The sequence below is a fragment of the Bufo gargarizans genome, chromosome 3 (genome assembly GCF_014858855.1).
Source record: "Bufo gargarizans isolate SCDJY-AF-19 chromosome 3, ASM1485885v1, whole genome shotgun sequence".
NCBI classification, from domain to species: Eukaryota; Metazoa; Chordata; class Amphibia; order Anura; family Bufonidae; genus Bufo; species Bufo gargarizans.
This window is the reverse complement of record NC_058082.1, coordinates 292871643-292895055: the sequence shown is the minus strand read 5'-3', so window position 1 is coordinate 292895055 and position 23413 is coordinate 292871643. Positions and strand designations below refer to the sequence as shown.

At 39.1% G+C, this 23413-nt stretch overlaps 1 protein-coding gene across 4 annotated transcripts in view; it reads left to right on the top strand.

Moving 5' to 3' along the window:
• Window positions 1-23001, top strand: part of VAV1 (vav guanine nucleotide exchange factor 1) — a 75366-nt gene extending 52365 nt beyond the window's left edge. For 2 of the 4 annotated variants that reach the window (XM_044286408.1, XM_044286410.1), the window contains exons 12-27: window positions 569-655; window positions 4852-4937; window positions 6876-7008; window positions 8451-8560; window positions 8721-8822; window positions 8904-8995; window positions 10599-10624; window positions 11412-11451; window positions 11592-11728; window positions 13452-13517; window positions 14000-14031; window positions 14415-14531; window positions 14635-14722; window positions 16803-16929; window positions 20397-20548; window positions 21586-23001. In XM_044286408.1, coding sequence (XP_044142343.1) covers window positions 569-655; window positions 4852-4937; window positions 6876-7008; window positions 8451-8560; window positions 8721-8822; window positions 8904-8995; window positions 10599-10624; window positions 11412-11451; window positions 11592-11728; window positions 13452-13517; window positions 14000-14031; window positions 14415-14531; window positions 14635-14722; window positions 16803-16929; window positions 20397-20548; window positions 21586-21639 — 1449 coding nt within the window. In that variant the 3' untranslated portion in view covers window positions 21640-23001. Of the gene's footprint in view, window positions 1-568; window positions 656-4851; window positions 4938-6875; window positions 7009-8450; window positions 8561-8720; window positions 8823-8903; window positions 8996-10598; window positions 10625-11411; window positions 11452-11591; window positions 11729-11832; window positions 12833-13451; window positions 13518-13999; window positions 14032-14414; window positions 14532-14634; window positions 14723-16802; window positions 16930-20396; window positions 20549-21585 lie in introns of those variants that run through there. The other 2 variants (XM_044286409.1, XM_044286411.1) reach the window with 2 other exon arrangements.
• Window positions 23002-23413: the final 412 nt, after the last annotated feature.

The window sequence follows — 23413 nt, the reverse complement described above, 5'->3', positions numbered from 1 at the left end:
GGGGTTTCTCTGATTCCAGCCATCGCAGTAGGGGTCTGGCTCAAGTTTCCATATAAGTATCTTGTTCAGGATCAGTTTTTGTACTGGATACTGAGCCTCAAAGTAGGCTGACACTTCCTGTTTCTGTACAGATCACTTTTCAGTAGTGATCTCATCATTATCACAGGCAGGCTTACAATTACAGATAAAAGCCTTTATATAGATAACAGGATCCATCATTCACAATAGGTAATAGGGACAGCTCAACTACTGCCTCTGTTTAACAGTGTCTGGTGTTAAATTAGTAATAATAATAATAATAATAATAATAATAAAATTATTATATATGTATACACACACGTCTAAATGTGCTGTTGCTTATTATTCTTATCTAAATTGTATTCTGATAATTGGATAATTTGTTCATATATTTCAGATTTACTGTTATTGCAACATATAAAAAAATATAAGAATAATTTCAATGAGTAAAGTGCTGTGGTAGAGATGGCCACTTGGTAGGGACACAGAATAAATGTAATGTGAAATAATAATGAATTAATAAAATCAATGTGTCTTTGTTGCTTTACAGGATTTGGCACAATGTGTGAATGAAGTAAAGAGAGATAATGAGACAATCAAACAAATCACCAATTTCCAGTGTTCTATTGAAAATCTGGTATGCCTTTAGTTACAGTTTGTCAGGGGAACTGGCAATATGATTTAAATAATAAGGACATAATACAAAATGTAGTAAACACATTTCTGGATTTCTAGAGCTGTCTAGAACCTCCATTGCAAACTGCTACTAATTCATTCATAATCTCTAGCAGGAGTAAATAAAGAATGGTACATCCTAGAGCACATGTGTCAAACACAAGCCACGTGGGCCAAATGTGACCCATGCCCTTGTTTTTTGTGGCCCACCAGTAGTAATATGCATAGTACCTCATATGAATAGTTCCCTTTAAGATGCACTTCAGAATGTCCTGAAGCTTGTGTCAGGACGGTCTTTGTGGGGCTCAAAGCGGGTGCCGCCTACCTTATATCACTGCGCTGCCGCCGCCTCCTCCTTGGTCTGGCCAGAAGATGGCTCAGCAGTGCGGTAACAAAAGGGAGGCGTTGGCGTCATCTTAGAGCATGACTGAGCTCTAACAAGGGCTGATAAAAGTTGGTATGCCTATGTTGGTATGTACGCTGGTATAAGTTAAACCTCTTCTTGTAGTGATATGGAGTATGCTGGTATAATCTGGGTATCTCCTATATATAATAATATATGTACAGCTGGTATAAGTTATCCCTCTTCTTGTAGTGATATGGAGTATGCTGGTATAACCTGGGTATCTCCTATATATAATAATATATGTACAGCTGGTATAAGTTATCCTTCTTCTTGTAGTGATATGGAGTATGCTGGTATAACCTGGGTATCTCCTATATATAATAATAGATGTACAGCTGGTATAAGTTATCCCTCTTCTTGTATATATGGACATGGACAATGCTGGTATAACCTGGGTATCTTCTGGATATAATTATATATGTACAGCTGGTATAAGTTATACATCTTCTTGTATGTAGTGATATGGAGCATGCTGGTATAACCTGGGTATGTTCTGTATGTAATTATATATGTGCAGCTGGTATAAGTTATACATCTTCTTGTAAACTGCTACAAGAGGACATAGTTTTAAATTAGAGAGGCAAAGGCTTAAAAGTAATATCAGGAAGTATTACTTTACTGAGAGAGTAGTGGATGCATGGAATAGCCTTCCTGCAGAAGTGGTAGCTGCAAATACAGTGGAGGAGTTTAAGCATGAATGGGATAGGCATAAGGCCATCCTTCATATAAGATAGGGCCAGGGACTATTCATAGGATTCAGATATATTGGGCAGACTAGATGGGCCAAATGGTTCTTATCTGCCGACACATTCTATGTTGTATATAGGGATATGTAGCATGCTGGTATAACCTAGGCATCTTCTGTATTATACAGGAGGATACCCAGGTTATGGTAATCCATATCACTATATACAAGTTGTAGAACTTTTACCAACTGCACATATATAATTATATACAGGGGGTGCCCAGGTTATACCAGCATGGTCCATATCACTATATACAAGAAGATGTATAACCTATACCAGCTGTACATATATAATTATATACAGGAGATGCCCAGGTTATACCAGCATGGTCCATAGCACTATATACAATAAGATGTATTACTTATACCAGCTGTACATATATCATTATATACAGGAGATACCCAGGTTATACCAGCATGGTCCATATCACTACATACAAGAAGATGTATAACTTATACCAGCTGTACATATATCATTATGTACAGAAGATACCCAGGTTATACCAGCATGCTCCATATCACCATATACAAGAGGATGTATAACTTGTACCCGCTGCACATATATAATTATATACAGGACATGGTGTTATTTAACAATATGTTAACATCAGCCATACGGTTGCCTTAACAGTCGATAAATGTAGCCTCGTCTAACTGGCATAGTTGCATTTATACACTCGCAGAAATACTAACGGCTCTTTGAAGACAACTATAAGCCTCAGCAAGAATGACTTTGACACCACTGTCCCAGAGTCATAAGAATAGATGCTGCCAGTAGTTACTAAATCAGACATGTCAGGAGATGTTACAGGTTAGGCTACATACACATTGTGTGTATTACATATAGATTTTCCACCAGGATTTTCATGCAAACTGACTCAAACTAACAGCATCATAGGGATCTGTAACGCAGTCATAATGCAGCGACCCAGAAGGAGGAGAGCAGAAATTGTGGTCATAGTACTCCCCTGGGCCGCGCAGCGATGGGAAGGACGCACCTGTTCTTCCCTTTGGGGCATACTCTGGTTCTGGGGCTACTGCCCGATGCAGGTTGGGTGGTTTAGAGGTGGAAGGCAGATTCCCTCAGTGCTGCTGGGGATGTTTGTGCAGTGTAGCCAGCAATGATGAGGCAGTTGTGCAGCAGCGCAGTTCTTTACTAAAGAAATCAAATGAAAGTATATCAGCTCTTAGCAAGCACAAACTGGCAGTCAGTACACAAAATGCACTTTTTTCAGATGTTCCAGGCTTCAGGGCTGCACAAGTAGCTAATAGGCCAAAGTGTCTGTTTAGAGCAGTCTTCTCTAGCTGACTTGTACAGAAGACATCCAGGAATGAGCGTGCACACTTTCTCTGGTACAAAGCAACCACAGGGTGGACCCTAACAGACTAAACTCTGCACCATATGCACAGTTTAAGTTATCCACAGTGTCATATGGAACAGTGGGTATATCCGGATTTCTGCCTTTGATACTTTTCCAGGGCCAGAAACATTTACACAACTGAACAATATGGCTGTAGAGTCTATAAGCTTCTTGTAGTGCAATTCACCTCTACAGAGCTTCTACTCTGCACTTCCCTTTCTCTCTCTGTTCTGGCCTGTTTTCTGTAGGTTTTCTTTTGGTCTTTTATGCCTTGTCCTGACTGGTACCTAAGTCCGGAGTCGGCTGGTCTGTCAGCTCAACATTTTGTCCCTGTTCTCTCTGTTGTAAGACTGACCGATTAATTGGATTTTCCTATGCTTATCAGTCATCAGTAGCTGATCGGTGGGGGGTCTAACTTCCACAACCCCGCCAAACAGCTGTTTGAGATGGCAGTGGCACTCCTGTGAGTGTCTCAGCTTTTTCTAGGCCAATCATGAAACGTTCATCAGCAACATTGCCTAGGAGCAACTTAGCCCCATTCTAGTGAGCACAATACCAAGCACAGCCACTATACAGTGTACTGTGCTGTGCTTGGTAAGCTGCGAGAAGCCTAACCAGCTGATTGGGGTATCGGGAATCGGACCTCACCAATCAGATACTGATGACCTATCAAGCTGCATCTTGTGCTGTACTCTAAGAGTTTCCCCAAGACTCCGGAGTCCATAGAGAAAGTAGGGACTATCCATCTATCTGTATCCATCTATCTGAGCCAGAAAACTTGGCAGGAGCTTCATTCTGCTCAAACATCAGGCAGCATGAAATACCAACAGGCTCTCTGGTTACAAACAACTATGTGGAGCCTATAAGGATTTCATGCCGTATCTGGTTCGGTCAGCAGAAAGCTCCTGACAGGTTCCATTGAAATTTACTGAGTTTCAAAACACTCAGTAAGGCAGTGCAATCCCAAACTATTAACGCAGATCTATTTTGTGAACTGTTCTCTGAATCCTGCCACCAATACATACAATGGACTTTTTTTGTTCTGATTGCCATGGCTACCTCCAGGGTTATGTCTATTTCTATAGTGTTATTGTGTTCATTTTAGTGAAATTCTTTTTATCTGTATTTGTATCTGTATTTTTTTTATCTGTATTTGCAAGTTAGTATGCTTGTATAGATGAGAGGGGAAAGTGTGAATACATGGAGACATATATACAGTACAAGGCCCTTGGATGTAGCTACATGGAGGAAAACAGGAAAATGTTGCAACACAGAAACAACTTGTATATTATTTTATAAATACAAAGTTTAATTTATAAAAAGTTTGGAACCCCTTTTACCCCAAAGTTAGGATTTTCAAAGAGATTTAGGGGAAGGTTTCACTCCTTACTCTATAGTTCCCCCTAAATCACTTCCCTTAGCAATTTTTGTATAGTAACGCAGATGAACAATATCTATATTTCCCATCCTAGCAATCGCCACCTTACTAAGCATTTAAGTGAATTACTATATACCAATGTATTCTTACATGATCATACCACATCTTGCCTGTATCTTATTCTATTGAATGCCCCCTTATGTGCTCTCATCAGTCTTTGTATTATATACTCATATATACTGATCTCATTGTTGTCTTTTTCCTTTAGAACGAGTCTCTTGCTCAATATGGAAGACCAAAAACTGATGGCGAGCTGAAAATCACTACTGCTGAGAAGAAGTCAAAACTCGACAGGTAGAATAAACACTTCTTCCTAATGTCATAACCCAAAGTTTCTTTGTTATGCTTCATATCCATTGTATTATAATGATGTTGTGTTTTGAAGTTAATAAGGTATCAGGTATTTTTTCCATTAAGATATGGTAAAACTGACCACTAGGTTCTAGTAATATTAGTAGGAGCTTGCTATTGTTATTGAGATACCTTATATCTAAGCACGAGGGGACATAAAGATGAAACTATGAGGTCTTTCGGCTCCAAAAATTCCACAAAGTCCCAAAAACCTTGACAAGCAAGTAGGGATACAGAACCCCCCCCCACACACACACATTCTTGTGATTCTTTTAATGTGATTATGGAAATCCCACATGTTTAAACCCTAACTGGTCATACATGGTACACTGATACATACATAATTCTTCTGCATGGGTTGCATGAGTTTTCCTCCTCTGGATTCAACAGTAGAAGGGACACAGTAGAAGGGGCAGCTCATATGCCAATCTTTTAGTAAAAAGTCTGCTAGTTTCACACTAGCGGCAGGGGACTCTGGCAGGCTGTTCCGGTGGGTGAATAGCCTGTGGGATCCGTCCTGCCGTTAGTTCACGTGTGCCCCCGGACTGCCGCTCCGTCCCCATTCACTATAATGGGGACGGAGCGGAGTTTCGGTGGCGGCACAGCAGCGCATGGCAAGAGGCAGCCGGACTAAAGTACTGCACTGCAACTTTTAGTCCAGCTGCCTCTTGCCGTGCACTAACGTGCACTCCGTACAGTATTAGAATGTATTGGCTTCTATGAGCCGAAGTTATTACTTACAGGTGCAATGAAATTATAGTGGGGATTGAAAGTTTGTGAACCCTTCAGACGTTTCTATATTTCTGCATAAATTTGACCTAAACTACATTACATTTTCACACAACTCCTGAAAGTAGGTAAAGATAACCAAATCAAACAAATGAGTCAAAATATTAGATTTGATTAAAAAAAAATAATTGAGGAATATGATCTAATATCACATATATGTGAGTGACAAAAGTATGTGAACATTTAGTATCAGAAGATAATTTGAAGGTGAAATTAGAGTCAGGTGTTTTCAATACATGAGATGACAATCAGGTGGGGGACCTGGTTTATTTAAAGAACAGGGTTCTATCAAAGTCTGATCGTCACGACATGTGTTTGTGAAAGTGTATCAAAGCATGAACAAAAAAGATTTCTGAGGACCGCAGAAGAATAGTTGTTGATGCTCATCAGGCTGGAAAAGGTTACAAAACTATCTTTAAAGAGTTTGGACTCCACCAATCCATAGTCAGACATATTGGGGGACATTTACCAAAACTGGTGCTAATAAAAAATAGCTTATTTGCCCATAGCAACTAATCAGATTGATCCTTTCATTTTCCAAATAATCTCTGATAAATTAAACATGGAGTCTGCTTGGTTGCTATGGATAACTGCACCAGTTTTCCTTAGCAGCAGTTTTGATAAATGTCCCCATTTGTGTACAAATGGAAGAAATTGAAGACCATTATTACCCTCTCCAGGAATGTTCAACCAACAAAGATCATACCAACAGCAAGGCGTATAATTGTCTGTGAGGAGACAAAAGAACCCAAGGTAAGCTCTAAGCATCTGAAGGCTTTTCTCTCATTAGCTAATGTTAATGTTCATGAGTCCACCATCAGAAGGATGTTTGATTTGGTAATTTTTCTAAACTTTTATGACTTGTGTGAAAATCAGTTTTAAGATTCTGAAGGGTTCACAAACTTTCAAGCACCAATGTATAGACATATCTATTAAAAGATGAGGTGTTAAGAAAAGATGTGTGTAGGTATTGGATAAAAATGGCTTTGTAAACCTTTAACATAAGTAACTCGTGTTTCTTTAACCATCATGTCATATTGTTTACTTTTGCTTATAGTTTACCATGCAATATGCATTCTATGTGCTTTGCAGATATGCTTTCCTTCTGGACCAGGCATTGCTTATCTGTAAGAGGAAAGGTGACACATATGACCTGAAAGAATTCATTAAGCTTCACAATTATCAAATCCGTGATGATTCTTGTAGCGAACGAGATAATAAAAAGGTAAGAACATCCCCCAATACATTTTGGTTTACTGGGCATAAGAGCTGCTGAAAGAAAAACATACAGTGAGTATTAGAAGTGGGGCTATGAGAATTCCTCAACCAAAATCAGGAAAGCCTTGAGACATTCTCAAGCTGGAAGATGTTTCTGTGTCTTTTTTTTTTTTTTCAGTTCTAGCTGACACTGTGCCAATTGCCTTTATCATCTATGTCATGGTTGCACAAACTGCAGCCTACTATGTGATTCTATGTGGTCACTAACCAAAAAGCCATTACTTTTGTGGAGGGCACTGTTATGGAAAGAGCTGTGCAGCTGGCATGCTTATTGTGGGAACTGTTAACTTCTGCAATGGACATCCCCCCAGAGCGATTGAGTCCCAGTGTTTTAGGAATGCTGAGTGGTCATGTGGCCTTAATAGTTTGTGTCACAGTGCTCCTACTTGGATACTGTCGCTTCCCAGTGTTAGGCTCTGTAGCAACAAAGGGGTTGTAGTTGATGGAGTAAGTAGAGTCCAGACTTGGTAAAGTTTAACAGTTTTACTTGAATAAACTTGCATTAAACTGGTGTCATCCAAACAATATTTGGATGATATTATGAACTTCCTCTTGGCTCCAGCAGGCTCTAGGAAATCTGGCAGGTGACCTCATATACTTCTTTTTCTCTCTCTCTGCTGTGCTATTCTTTGGCTTCAGTCTGGTTACTGGACTTTCAAGAGGTTCTTGTAGTGTTGAGTGGGGTATCTTTGGCTGTTGACCTCCTAGTAATACTTAGTCTATGAACTGCAAGGTGTCGGGATGCTTTACAAGCTACTTCCCGGGACTCCTGCAGCAGTGAGGAAAAAACGTTCCCTCAGTGCTCCTTGTCTGATCTACTTCCAACTCTCAACTAACTACAGCTTCATGCAACCACTCCCTTGGTAGGAAGAACTAGCCCACTACTGCCCAAAATGGGGGAGAATGGAATGGTAAGTTCCATTCTGACTACAGTTCACTGCCACCTGCTGGACAACCAGGCACATTACATGAACATAACAGTTTTTGCATATAACAAAATAATACTTAACTTATGGCGGTACAGTTGGTGGTGCAAACACTACACTTCTATTTTAAGCAAGTTATACAAAGGAATCTAGGTGTTATGTGTAGTGCAGACAATGACTGGTATTCTCTACCACCTTAGACCCTTCGCCAGGCATAACACAGTACATCAGTTTTACCCAACTGTTCCTTTTTAAAGGTGTATTCCAATGGCATGCCTCTGACCTACCAAACATTTACGCCATATGCTATTGATATGCCATAACTATCTTGGAAAGGAGTTCTCTAAATTTATTGTGGCACGTGGGAATGGGAAAGCCTGGCAATGTGGGTATTAGACCAATAAAGGCTGTGCACTCCTGATACCATGCAGCAGGTTATATTCCTTCTTATCTTATCTTTTAGTGGTCACACATGTTTTTTTTGATTGATGCTCGCGGAGCTCATGGATATGAGCTTTTCTTCAAGACTCGGGACCTGAAAAAAAAGTGGATGGAACAATTTGAAATGGCTCTGTGAGTGACTGAGATTTTCTATATTATAGGAAATGTTTCACTTCAAACTTGATTGTATGGACTGAATGCACTGCACACCAAACGCAACATATATTCTGTGAACATATCACAAATATACAGTACCTTACACCTACTGAGAACCTGCATTAATGTTTCACAGATCCAATATTTATCCTGAAGATGCTCATGCAAATGGACATGAATTCCAAATGTATTCTTTTGAGAACACAACCACATGCAGAGCCTGTCAGATGCTGCTACGGTAGGAATGCAATGAATGTCGCACAGTAGATTGGCCTAGCGTTCAGAGTCTAATCTTGTATATGCATATTTGGCACCATAGGGGCATGTTCTTTCAGGGATACCGATGTGTCAACTGCCGAGCTCCAGCTCATAAGGAATGCTTGGGAAGAGTGCCATGCTGCGGGAGGCAAGGTGAGCAGCTAAAACACAAACGGGGAAAGCAAATGAGATTTTAGGATTTCGGCAACAGTTTATAATAGATGTTCAAATGATATATATGATTATACATTTCATGCTCCTTTGTTATACTAATAGAAGACTAGAAAGACATATAATGCTAAAGGCCATATGCTACTAACCATATTATGGAGATTCAATGCGACGTGCAATATTTGTAAGAATATTAGTCAGTAGTGATTACAGACTAATATTTCTACAAATATTTCATGTCACATTAAATTTCCATAATATGGTTGATAGTCCTTCACATTTTACTGTTCATTTGTAAATTTCACTGTAGTCACTGCTACATATCCTGTATAATTAAATATAAAACTGGCCATCAATGGAGCAATGCTGTATCTAGGTCAAGATTAAAATGGGTACAACCACAGGTAATCGATCATGTCAACTAAAGTATCAGATATCTTTTGAAGTCTTACTACCATGTTCTATTTTCATTGTCTTCAGCACAAAAAATATTCAGTGTATATGATTAGATCTGTTGTGGCTTTTAAAGAGGTTGTTCACATTTCTTGTACCTTTCCTGCCTGCCCCTGCTCCAATCCAGCACTTCTGGGCATCTTCCTAAGCTGCAGCCAATGACATATTGTATAGCTGCGTGAGAACGTTCTATATACTGCTGCAACCAAGAATGGCCTCAGTGGTCTAGCACTGTACACCCCGAGGCCAGTGATTGGCTGCAGTGGTATAAAGAATGGAAACGCTGCAGCCAAACAATATGCCACTGGCTGAAGCCCAGAAAGATGATAGAGTAGCATCACTGGAAAGGAGGGACAGCTGTTAGGGTAGGTTAGGTTTATACTTTTTTGTTTTTTTTACCAAGCCTCCTATTATTTTCATAAGCTGAGATGATAACAAGTAAACTTAGAATAATGGACAAATACTATGGACAAATTGAAGATTATTGATATTATTTCTAATATACGTTGTACTTTGTGTTTAAATTCTTCATAGTTTTCAAGATCTCTGCTTGCTGACAGGAAACTGGACACCTGCTTATATACTGAGGCTGTAATTCTGTCCTGTAAATTTCTGCAGACACAAGTACACAGCTCATTACAGTGTATCAGAGGTCTGTACATGTGCCTTTTGAGCATGATCTGGATAGAGTTTCCATCTGTTTCCATTCACTGACAGAAAGTAGAGGTCTTAAGACAAGGTTTGGGGATTGAAACACAAAGTATATGAGAAAACCTTTCATTATCCAAAGTTTCCATTAGACCGTGATCAAGCTTTATATAAAACTGGAAAATCCTTTTAACCTAAAAACTACTGTTCCCATTTTTCATCAAGCGGGAAGTGTCAAATAAAATATGAAATGTCATCAGATGTACAGGATTTTATGCCAAGATATAGATTATAGAAATAATTAAAAGGTTGACACGCTAGTGCTATCATTTATTTTACTCTGATATGTATAATCCTGAGATACCTGTTAATAAGCAGCAACTGATTGATCTGGGAAATATTTTGACGGCGCCATTGTCATAAATCTGTGGTTTGATGATCTGTTTATAACATTTTTAACAAAAAATACTATGCTTTTTTTTAGATGCTGCTGGCTGCAACCCGAAAAAGGTACAGTATGTACAATAGTAGATAACAGGCAAGCTGCCCGATGCATTGTGTGTGTATTTTTCCTAAATCCAAGGCAGCAGGCAAAATAGGGCCCCATTCTCTCCTTTCCAAAGGCAGTCTGTCACCTGGAAATTCACTGTTAAACCAGGCACACTGCCATGTAGGGCTAGAGCAGCTGAATGGAATGATACCTTTCACTTAGCGATCCGTTGCTTCATTCTGCAGAAAAATGACTTTGAATCTATATGCAAATGAGCAGGTAAGTGCACCAAGCCACTCTGTGCACCTAGCTCCCCCTGATTCCTCTGCCAGCCCCTCCCTCTCCTTCTTGATTGACAGGGCCCAGCAAGATGACTATGCAGTAACCTGCCTCTGTTAATCAAGCAGAGGGAGGGTCTGGTACAGGAAACAGGAAGGGTGCACAGAGTGGTTTGGGCCCGCCCTCAGTGCACTTAACTGCTCACTTGCATATGGATTAAAAGTACCTTTTCTCCAGAATGAAGCAACAAATCACTAACTGAAAGCTATCATTACATTCAGCTGAGCTAGGCCTACAAGGCTTTGTGTCTGGTTTACCAGTGTAGGTCCTGTTGAGGGGCTTCCTTTAAGATTGTTCTCTAAATATTCAAAGAAAAATTCCAAGAGTAATGAAAAAGTTGATTTACATTCCCTGGCATTTTTGGTGAAATCCAATAGTTTATGTACTATAGAACTATACTATATGTTACTTAGAATATTGTATCAATGGAATGGCAATACTTATACCTGGTTATGTGATTGTTAACAGAAACCGGGCCGAGGGACACCAAGTAAAAGGGCAGAAACAGGTATGTGTAAGCACCATTTAAGGTGGATTCATAGTCCTACTATGAAAGATCCTGCTGTGATGAGCAGGTGAATCCACTGAAATTCCACCTACGTAGATATCTAAACTTGAGTGATGATCATGTATGCACATTTTTCTTAGGTCTTACAAAGATGGAGACTTGTCACGACTACGTGGGAATTCCTCCACCACCCATTGCCTTTGGGCCACCACTACAAATGCAAAAGGGTGATGTCATAGAACTGACAAAAGCGGAAGCTGAGCAGAACTGGTGGGAGGTGAATGATCTTATATTATCTCTACATATATTGCCTGCTCACTCCAGAAGTCACATTTTTGCAGTGACATTTTTATTTCTCATCCCTCCTTTTGCAATGCGAAGGTTGAAAGCAATTCTTGCAGCAATGCAGTCGCAAAACCAGCCCACTTCAGACCATTTTTGCCGAAGCGGCTTTCAGGGAAGAGATTGAAATTCAGCAGCATCGTCATCCTGTTTGAACATACCCTTGGAAGTCCATATATGAACAGAACCTAAGCAGTGTCCAAAATACCGACCTAACTTCCTCTCCATGTTTCTGTCATTTTAAGTGCAATGCTAGTCATAAGGGTCCTATGGAGAATTATTCCCACCACTCTTTCCTGATTACTGGTCCTGCCCCACTTTCTTAGGTTCCAATCACTGTAACTAACATTCTATCCCTCTGCCTACACTCTCTGCTCCATTGCATTAGGCAGCACATCACCCTGTGCTAACATGGATATGCTGCCGTCAAACTATGAAACTATGCCTGGTGGGAATACTTATCATGGTAACGTTGAATATAAATGCTGCTAAGGATAGGGCACTGATCAGGAATGAACACTCTATCCTTAATGTGGTAGTCCTTGTAAATCGGCTCTAGGGCTAGGTTCTCACCACAGTTTTGGTGTTGAAACCTTCTTTTTTTTTATTATTCATGTAAAAAATGGCTGTCAAACAAGATGCCTAATCTGTAGCATCCTGCTGCCATATAATTTCATTGTACAAAAAACTGATCAGAAAAATGATAGTCTCCTGACAGAACTTGTCCAATGGAGACAAACGGAAACTTTTAACCATGGCGGAATCCTCATTGAAAACTTGTTTGTGCCAATAAAAACCTTTGAAACAGAAAACGTGTTTGTGAGGCCACTTTCACACCGTCAGTATTTGATCAGTATTTGTAAGCCGAAATCAGGAGTGGAGCCTACAGAGAAATGGTATAATGGAAATATTTCAGCCTCTTCTGTGTTTTGGACTCATCCCTGGTTTTGGCTTAGGTTGGGTTCACATCACGTTTTTTGTCTTACATTTAGGCCTCATGCACACGACCGTTGTTGTGTCCGTTGTTCCGTTTTCCGTGATTTTCTACAGACCCATTGAAAGTGGAAAATTTGGAAAATGCACCGTTTGTCATCCACGTCCGTGATCCGTGTTTCCAGTCCGTAAAAAAATATGACCTGTCCGATTTTTTTCGCGGACCCTTTCAAGTCAATGGGTCCGGGAAAAAACACGGATGCAAACAAGATTGTCATCCGCGTCTGTGATCCGTGTCCGTTTTTTTTCCTATCATTTGCAAGGCAAACTTGACTTAGATTTTTTTTCACTTTCCTTCATGTCTGGTGATCCTCCAAAAATCAAGGAAGACACACGGAAACAAAAATGGAAACGGATCACGGAACAACGGAACCCCGTTTTGCGAACCGTGAAAAAATACTGTCGTGTGCATGAGGCCTTACCAAGACAAAAATGCGACTTGAACCCAGCCTTACAAGCACTGATGGAAAATGGTGTTCAACTACTGACCGTGTGAATGTAGCCCTGCGTGATCTGGACAGGCCCTTATAGCTACTATAGCAGAGTGTACAGTGAATGGCATTGAAAAGTAAACCTTCCATTTTGAGGGATAAGTGAATCTTACTTTGCTAGGATGTGCACCAGTAGTTGATATGTGACCACTAACATGTTAATCTTTTTTTTAGGGTCGAAACGCATCTACAAATGAAATTGGCTTCTTCCCTTGCAGTCTGGTAAAGCCTTATATATATGTAAGTGGAATAATGATGCATAAAGTGGTTCTTTATACTGTAAAAGCGTCTTGTATAATCACTTATAGCACTGCTCATCATGTCATCTCTAATGATTCAACTATTTGTATTTCTGTAACTTTTATCCAGCAGAACCCACTTAGAATCTAATGTGTGCAGTCAGTTTAGACATTTCTAGCGACAGAAATAACACAGATATGCCTTGTCCATCTGGAACATTGGCTAATTTGGGCAACCAAGTGCTTTTTTAAGTTCTGTTTTTCTCACACATTACTTGTTTGCCGCTTACGAGTATAAAGCGCTATACGTTACATGGAGACAGCATTTCTCATTTTCAGTTGTCATACCAACACAAGTCTCGTTTGTAACCCTAACAAAAAAGATTTATACAACCGTTTTAGCTTAAAAGTTATTCTAATTTTGAGGTATTTTTTTTTATTGCAATTTAATACTCAATTTGGATTGTAACTCTTCACTTGCAGAATCCAATAGCTGATCTGTCATCTTTTATCTGGTGAGTGCAATCATTTTTAATAATTTAACCTTTTGGTGAAAATACTAATCCCTTTTCGTTGCCAAATAAAAACTCAGATTGCTTCTACAAGTACAATGTGGACTCCAAACTTGCTGACTGTTTTCATTAGGAAGTATGAAATTGACAGTGGTCTGCAATTCAAAGTAAGTAGGCTAAGAAGTAAATAATAGGTGGACAAGGGTGTTTGAATTGTTAGGACGGACTGACATTTCCCAAGCTGTAGTAGAGCGGTAGCAAGGAGAGAACTACAGTACTACCAAAGGCTATATAGTCCGCTGCAAAAGGCGCACACTTAAACTCACCTATTGGAATGATTATGACGCCTAACATTTGGAGACTGAATTATGCCCCTCTCTGTTCAGGTATGCCGGTCCAATGGAAAGGAAAGAAGCTGAGCAACTATTGACTAATCGATCTGATGGCACTTTCTTGGTCAGACAGAGGATTAAAGACTCTGGAGAATTTGCAATTAGCCTAAAGTAATACATCAGTTCTATTCTACACCATAAAGTGATGCATTCGATTGCCTGCTTTGTTGTGGTTGACATGATCTGACTTTTAGCTGAATTTTTATATTCTTAGGTTTAATCAGGAAATCAAACATATGAAGGTGACGGTTCATGAGGGAGTCTGGAGGCTCACAGAGAAAAAAGGCTTTAAGGGACTTCCTGTAAGTGAACATTTTGTTACACATATTGAGCTACATCCAATGGGAATCTCATCTATAGATAAATATTACTTAAAGGGGTTGTCTGGGCTACAGATAATAATGATCTTTCCTCAGGATAGGTCATCGATGTAAAATTGTGGTGGTCCAACATCCAGAATTTCCACCATTGGCTTTTTTGGGAAGCAATAGCAGTAGAAACTATATTGTGTATGGAACACAGCTCCATACATGGTGCAGTGGCCATACCACTCCATACATTGTATAGTTTCCGGCACCTTGGCTTTGTGAAACAGCTGGGTGGGTGGGGCCGTCCAAACGTTTACTGATCTGATATTAATGGCCCATCCTAAGGTAAGATAATCAAGTCTAAAACTTTATTTATGAATCAATGCATAAGAAATTAGTCCTAGTGGCAAGTGATTGCCTCCAACATCAGCTCCATCTGAGTTTTCTTGTAATGGCCTTTTGAGGTCCATCATTGTGTCAATGTCTGGACCTACTGAGGATCCTCTGGTAGGTCAGTCCAACGCTGAAGATACAGCAGGTGTAAATAAAGCATAGCTATACCAGAATAAGAACAGAGTGAACACTAAAATATAATAATGATTATAAGATTGCCCTTAGGTTTAGACAACAGAAAATTACAAAATGAATTTATTTCCTACTAATTAAAAGTTCCTTGGTAGTTTAATGAAGTGGAGGGGTCAATGTCACTAAAGTTAATAGTATAGGATCGAGTGGATTAGTAGTTTACGTTCAGCTACTGTTAATCCTAGAAACAAAACAAATGGCGCATGTGGTCACATGATAGAAATATTAACATTAGGGTTGAGCGAATTTCATAATTTGAAGTTCGGGTTTATGTTGTGGTATTTACTGAATTGCGCTATGGATTCCGTTACCACGGGCCATAACGCAATTCTATGACGGAATGCCTTTAGAGGCATTCCGTTATTCATTCCGTCATAATAGAAGTCAGTGGCCTGCATAACGGATCCGTCCTGGTTCCGTTATACATTTCGTCATAGAATTGCATTATGGTCCATGGTAACGGAATCCATAACACAATTCATAACATGAAATTCGCTCATCCCTAGTGTTCACTATGTGCTAAAAATGAAACAGCTGTATTCTGTTGGTCAGTACAATTTTGGAAACTCCAAATTAGTTTCATTTTTATTATATTTTACTACAAAAAAATTATTCTGACACCTATAACCTTTTTATGTTTCTATCTACAGAGCTGTGCCAGATCTTGTTTTTTGCAAGCCAAACTGTAGTTTTTATAGGTACCATTTGAGGGTACATATATCTTCATATATCTTTTTGATAACTTTTTATTCAATTTTATGGAGGGACAAAGTGACCAACGATCTGCAAATCACACATTTTGTTTTGTTACAGCATTCACCGTGCGGGAAAAATATTTTTAGAATTGAATAGCTCGGACATGGTGATACTTATTATGTTTTTGTTTGTTATACTTAAAAATAATAAGGAAAGGCGTGAGTTGAATTTTTAGTATTTGTGTATTTCAATTTTTTTACAAAACTTTTTTCTTTAATTTTTGCCCCCTTTAGGTGACTTGAACATGCAATCTTTTTATAACCTGTACCATAGACTGCAATAGAATAAACCTTTGACTTGTCTCTGACATATAGAGGGGTTAAAGTGGTTTTAATGATTCGAAAAATATGTCTGGTTTCTACCAAAAATAGTTTTAAATCTAGCATTTAGTTTAGTGTCTGCGTGTCCATGTTACAGACCACAAACTCTATGTAGTCTGATCATGCAGTCACATTGCCATTTACCTGTTCTCTAACTCATGCTTACCTACCAAATGTGAATATGTATGAAAAAGTGGACAGACAAAAGGGAAAGGACAGCAACATCAGTCTATAAGGGTTTGTTTGTAATCTGTTACCATGGAGACACATAGGACTGCATAGGAGCAGTAAACACAAAATGTATAGTTAAGTCTATTTGCAGTTGTGCAACATTTTTTTATTTTTGATCCACTGTGACACAAAATACCATTGGTTGTAAGGTACTGACTTTACCTACATCATATTTCTACCAGGAACTAGTTGGGTTTTACCAACAGAACACTTTAAAAGATTGCTTCAAGCTTTTGGATACAACGCTACAGTTTCCTTTCAAGGAGCCGGAGAAGAAAGAAAACCTCAGGATGGGTAAAAATGAAGACAGTATGTCCATTGACTTACATTGTAGGTCATGACGGATCCGTCTTGCCCCGCATACCAGAACAGATAGCAAACCGCAGCATGCTGCGGTTTGCTCTCCGGTATGAGAATGGAACGGAATGCATTTTGGAGCACTCCATTCTGTTCAGTTACGTTTTGTCCCCATTGACAATGAATGGGGTCAAAACTGAAGCGTTTTTTGTCCAGTATTGAGACCCTATGACAAATCTCAATACCGGAAAATATTAACGCTAGTGTGAAAGTAGCCTTAATTATACCTTTTTCAATGGATGTTCATGCGATTTGTTTTTGTATACAGCTGGTAACATCATCAAAGTGATTTGGGGACATGATGTCCTCTGTCAGATGTATCTAGGGTTTGCTTTGAAGTGAATTAAGAAGAGTTAAAAAATGACTTTCCCCTCTGGTGCTCCTCACATACGTAGGCGCATGATGGGGACAGAAAAATGAATATTTTGGTCTGAAAAACCGATAAATAATTCCAGTGGAAGACATACACAGGTTCAATACATACACTAGGGCAATCCTGCTTCAATCAAAGGACCCTGTCAAGCTGAGCTATAGCTACTGCATAAAACAGGGTTCAGGAACCTATGGCACTTCAGCTGTTCAGAAACGACAACTCCCAGAATGTTTCATTCACTTTTGTAGGAGTTAAAAGAACAGCCAAGCATGTTTGCATTAGTGTTGAGAGAGAATATTGGCATAGTGAATATTAATCACGAATATCGCAACTTCGATAATTCGCAAATATTGCGAATATAGTGCATTTTCTCCATCTGAACACGAATGACGAATATTCTAAAAAACTAATATATTCGATATAGTGCTATATATTAGTATTTTAGAATATTCGTCAATTTTTTACCATCTAAACTCTTGATTCCTTCCTGCTTAAAATGCTTGCGGGCCAATGACTCGTTGGCCCACAAGCAAGAAGCAGGGAGGAATCAAGAGTTTAGATGGTAAAAAAATATTCAAAAAAACGAATATATAGCACTATATCGAATATATTAGTTTTTTAGAATATTCGTCATTGACGAATATTCTAAAAAACGAATATATAGCACTATATCGAATATATTAGTTTTTTAGAATATTCGTCATTGACGAATATTCTAAAAAACGAATATATAGCACTATATCACATATATTCGTTTTATACAATATTCTCCCCCCCCCCCAATTAGTACAGTTATTGCCCTTCGGCATACTCCTCCCCGACAAGCGTCCCTGTCACCATGGGAATGCCTGGTGGTTAGAATATACCATCGGATCTGAGTTTTCACGATTTAACTCAGATCAGATCTAACCACCAGGTGTTCCCATGGTGATGGGGATGCTTGAAGTTAGAATATACCGCCAGGGCGCTGTGATCCGCGTAATTAACCCCTCAGGTGTGGGTTAATTGGTGGCCAGTGCGCCCTAACCCCCCCTCCCCCCGAGTATTAAATCCATTGGTGGCAGTACTCCCCCCCCCCTGTCATTAGTGGCAGCAGGCAGTTTCACTCAGCAGCATTTACTTACCTGCGGGGCTCTCCTCCTTCTGAGAACTCACAGGTCTATGTGCCGCATATGCCTTCAGCAATGAAGAGCCCCGCAGGTAAGTAAATGCTGCTGAGTGATTAACTAACCATGGCAGCCAGGAATTCAGTAGCGCCCTGGCTGCCATGGTAACCGATCGAAGCCCGGCCATTACGCTGGGACTCGATCAGAACTGCCTGCTGCCACCAAAGACGGGGGGAAGGGGGACCCTGTGGCCACTGCCACCAATGATTTTAATACTGGGGGGGGTTAGGGCGCACTGGCCACCAATTATTTTAATACTGGGGGGGGGGATTAGGCCGCACTGGCCACCAATTATTTTAATACTGGGGAGGTGGGGGGGTGCACAGGGAGCTGTGATCCGTGCAATTAACCCGCACCTGAGGGGTTAATTGCGCGGATCACAGCGCCCTGGCTGTATATTCTAACTTCAAGCATCCCCATGGGAATGCCTGGTGGTTAGAATATACCATCGGATCTGAGTTAGATCGGGAAAACTCAGATCCGATGGTATATTCTAACCAGCAGGCGTTCCCATGGTGACGGGGATGCTTGTCGGGGAAGAGTATGCTAAAGGACAATAACTGTACTAATTGGGGGGGAAAAAAAAGAATATTCTAAAAAACAAATATTTGTGATATAGTGCTATATATTAGTTTTTTAGAATATTCATCATATTGTAAGACAAGAATATTTAGCAACATAGCGAATATTCGTAAATTACACATATAGACTGAAATTTCACTGATGTAGTTCTATAATGTTTTATTTTTTTGTCTAATTTTTTGTCTCTTTCTGATTCAGAAAGTGAAATTTTAGTCTATATGTGTATTTTACGAATATTTGCTATATTGCTATAACTTAGTTTTTTAGAATATTCGTCATATTCTAAAACAAAAATATATAGCAATATGGTGAATATTCATGCAATACACGATTAATTAAATCGCATATTATTCGCGATAAATAGCATAATGACGAATATTCGATTTTGACTAATATAAGATGAATATTCAATTGAATATTTGCGAACTATCGCAAAATCGAATATGGCACCTCCCACTCATCACTAGTTTGCATGCTGGTAGCTGTAGTTTCACAGCAGCTGGAGTGCTAAAATATATTCCAAATAGGTCTGTGAAAGAAATAATGTAAATAAAGTCACTATTTATTGATTGTAATAGCTGTAAATAATTGAGAATTGTGGTGGATTAAGTATAGATATAATTACAGGGTCACCCACTAAAAAGTAGCCCGTCTCCATCGATAGTATGACAAGAGGAACAAGCAAGTGGATTGCTTTTTTTTATTTTTTTATTACCCACATGTCACAAAAGATGCTGAAAATGGTCCCCGTTCACGTCTCTGCATCTTTGAGCACGTCTGATTATGTCGGCTGATACTGCTTGAGGCTCTTCAACAATGATGTTGCAGAAGAAAAAATGTCCTGCTTTTTCCAACAAGATGAGGCAACACGCCACACCTCACGGCACTCACTGGCACAGGTTCATGAACTGTTTACCGAGGAGCGAACTGTGACCAAGGCGTTATGGCCACCACGTTCTCCAGACTTGTCCACATGTGATTTTTATCTGTGGAGAAATATTAAACAGAAAGTGTCCGCTAACTATCCACATACCCTGAATGAATTCAAGCAAAACATCACAAACACTATCTGCCGCATCACTGCATGCATGGACGTGAACAGGGACCACTTTCAGCATCTTTGGTGACTTGTGGGTAATTAATAAAACTATCCACTTACTAGTTCATCTTGTTATACTATCGTTGGAGGTGGGCTACGTTTTGGTGGGCTACCCTGCAAAATTGCAATGGCTGCAACTGTGAACTATGTTCAGAATTCATACTTTAATATGTACTGCCATTACTGTTTTCTTCAACAGAACACAAGATGAAATATTTGGGCTCAGCTCGAGCACGTTATGACTTCTGCGCCAGAGACAGAACAGAATTGAGTCTGAAGGAAGGCGATGTTATCAGGATCCTAAATAAAAAAGGACATCAAGGATGGTGGAAAGGAGAAGTGTATGGCAAGGTATGGAAGAAAAAGTGTGAAAATACATGTGTAAGGTGTATTGCTTAAAGACTATGTACACTTTTTTATTTTTCTTATTATTGCGTTGTACACATTTTGAGCCCAAAAAATAATAATCATTTTTTCAATTAAAAAATGTTGAACCCGTCTCTGTGCAGCCTTAAGCTTCTCTAGTAGCAAGGTTTGTGTTTTTACTGTGTTCCATCAGGCAGCTCAGGCTGCTTTTACACCTGCGTTAGGTGCGGATCCATCTTGTATCTGCACAGATGGATCCGCACCGATAATGCAAACGCTTGTTTTTTTTTTGTTCATGATAATGCAAACGGATCCGTTTTGACTTACACTGAAAGTCAATGAGAGGTGGATCCGTTTTCAATTGCACCATATTGTGTCAGTGAAAACAGATCGGTCCCTATTGACTTACATAAGTCAGGACGGATCCGCTTGGCTCCGCATCGTCAGGCGTACATCAAAATGCTGCAAGCAGCGTTATGGTGTCCGCCTCCAGAGCGGAATGGAGGCTGAACGGAGGCAAACTGATGCATTCTGAACGGATCCTTATCCATTCAGAATGCATTGGGGCTGAACTGATCCGTTTTGGGCCGCTTGTGAGAGCCCTGAAACGGATCTCACAAGCGGACCCAGAAACGCCAGCGTAAAAGTAGCCTTAACTGACAGCTCCTTATCTCTGACCTCCTAAACACTCACTATAGCTCAATTCTTATCTTATTGATAAGAATGTGGCTTAAATAAGTGTTTAAGTAATTTAAGTATTTTAGTAATTTGGAGATAAGGTTTATTAGAGGACTGGTACAGATTGAAAGTACCATTAACACAGCTAGACAAAAGAGTTAACCCTTTGTGACAGAACGTCTCAATATTAAAGACCAATAAAAAATATAAAAAATTTAATCCAAAATGAGTAAAATGCTATCATAAATAAATTGCCCCTGAGGGTATACATATCCTTTAAGCACAAGAATGAAACCAAATTCAGTATTTCTTTGTAATGAGTGTAACATGTCTTCTATTTACAGATTGGTTGGTTTCCTTCCAATTATGTTGAAGATGACTTTTCGGAGTACTGCTGAGTGATCTGAAGAGCATTTAGTTTGGACACTGAGGATTCATCATTTTTTCATCTAGTAAATTATAGTAAAGACTAAACCACTACTTGCCTCAAGCACTTGCAAAGTGTGGTTTTGAAGGAACTTTTGTGTTGGTTGTCAAACAGCTTTCTCAGTGATGGCCCTTAACTAAAATCTTACAAAGATTCCAAGGACGTTTTCACATAGAAGAAAAAGTTTCCAACTTGGAGTTCTCTCACATTTTAGAAATAAACCGAACCATATGCTCTTTGGATTAATACTAATGGCACTGACAGAAACACATTCAAGCTATTGTACCATTAAATCCCTTTTTGATGTGTATTTCTAGTATGTGCATGGTCCACTTCAGAAGTCATACTTGCAATGATATGTAAACCCATTGTACTAAAAACCATCAACTAAAATGTTACAAGTAAGAAAAGTCAGAAGACATACATAATCTAGGAATTTTTTATATCTTACTTTACTTACCATCATGGGTTTTGTGGCCCACCAGTCATATTTTACATCACTTTGATGCATTATTGGATATACATTGAAAATCCTTTAGTAAAATGAAAAGACAAATCTAGGCTTCCTTTGAGAAAGGGTTTTCTGATCTGTCCATGTGTTTAAAGAAATAACCAGAGGTTAAATAAAGCTGTCATATTCCAGTCTACGAAATTAAGCTGGCATTTTATCTATAATAATGTATTAAAGCCTGTCTGTAAGTAATGAAAAAAGCATTCCCTGAGAAAAATGCACTCCACTAATCAAACATTCACACTACACACCTTGTAGTATTTATCCACCTTTTTTTTTTAACATCAGTTTTTATTGAAATACAATCAAGTATACATCAGGCAACATGTAATTTACAGGTATCATGGTATTCTTGAAAAGACATAGAAAACTATCTAAAAACCTGTGGGAATCAAGATGTCAGTTTTTACATAAATTGTAGTCTTTGCTAACTAATAGCTACTGCGCATCTGATTAAGAGAAAAATAAAAGTGATCAAACTTCCCATCTAGATTGATATTGACGTGACACGTTGAAAGCCGAGGTGGACATCCTTTTGTACCAGCGATGTTCATTAATGGACTGTAGAATGTTTGAGACGTGTATGGGCGTTCTTGTTTTCCAATTGGCCGCAATTTTTTGTCGCATAGCTATGCATGCATGAGAAAATATAGTAGTATGTAAAATGGAGAACTGTTTTATACCAAGGGATAGAAGAGCTAAAGCCGGGTCTAGTACAATTTGAAATTGGCATATACAGTGGTCCCTCAAGTTACAATATTAATTGGTTCCAGGACAAACATTGTATGTTGAAACCATTGTAAGTTGAGTGATCGGTTCCAAAGCCCCAAAATGTCATCCAAGATAAGAGAAAATGAATATTTAAGAAAAATAAACAGATAACTAAGACAGATAAAACAAGTCCTTACCTATACCAGTCAGGAATAGCTGCTATCTAGCAACTAGTACAACTATTTTACCAGAGAAGTGGCCTTGATTGGTTGGGTATGAGTCTGAAGTATTGTATGTTGAGTCTAGTTTCAACTTACGATGGGTCAGAAAAGACCATTGTATGTTGAAAATATTGTATCTTGAGGCCATTGTATCTTGAGGGATCACTGTATCAGATGATATAGAGAAAATCTGGTGCCAAACATTCTTTATTAATCCACATTCCCACCACACATGCATATATAAACCAATTCCACTTCTCCAATACGTGACAGGTGGCACGGTGTGAGGTACCATCTATAGA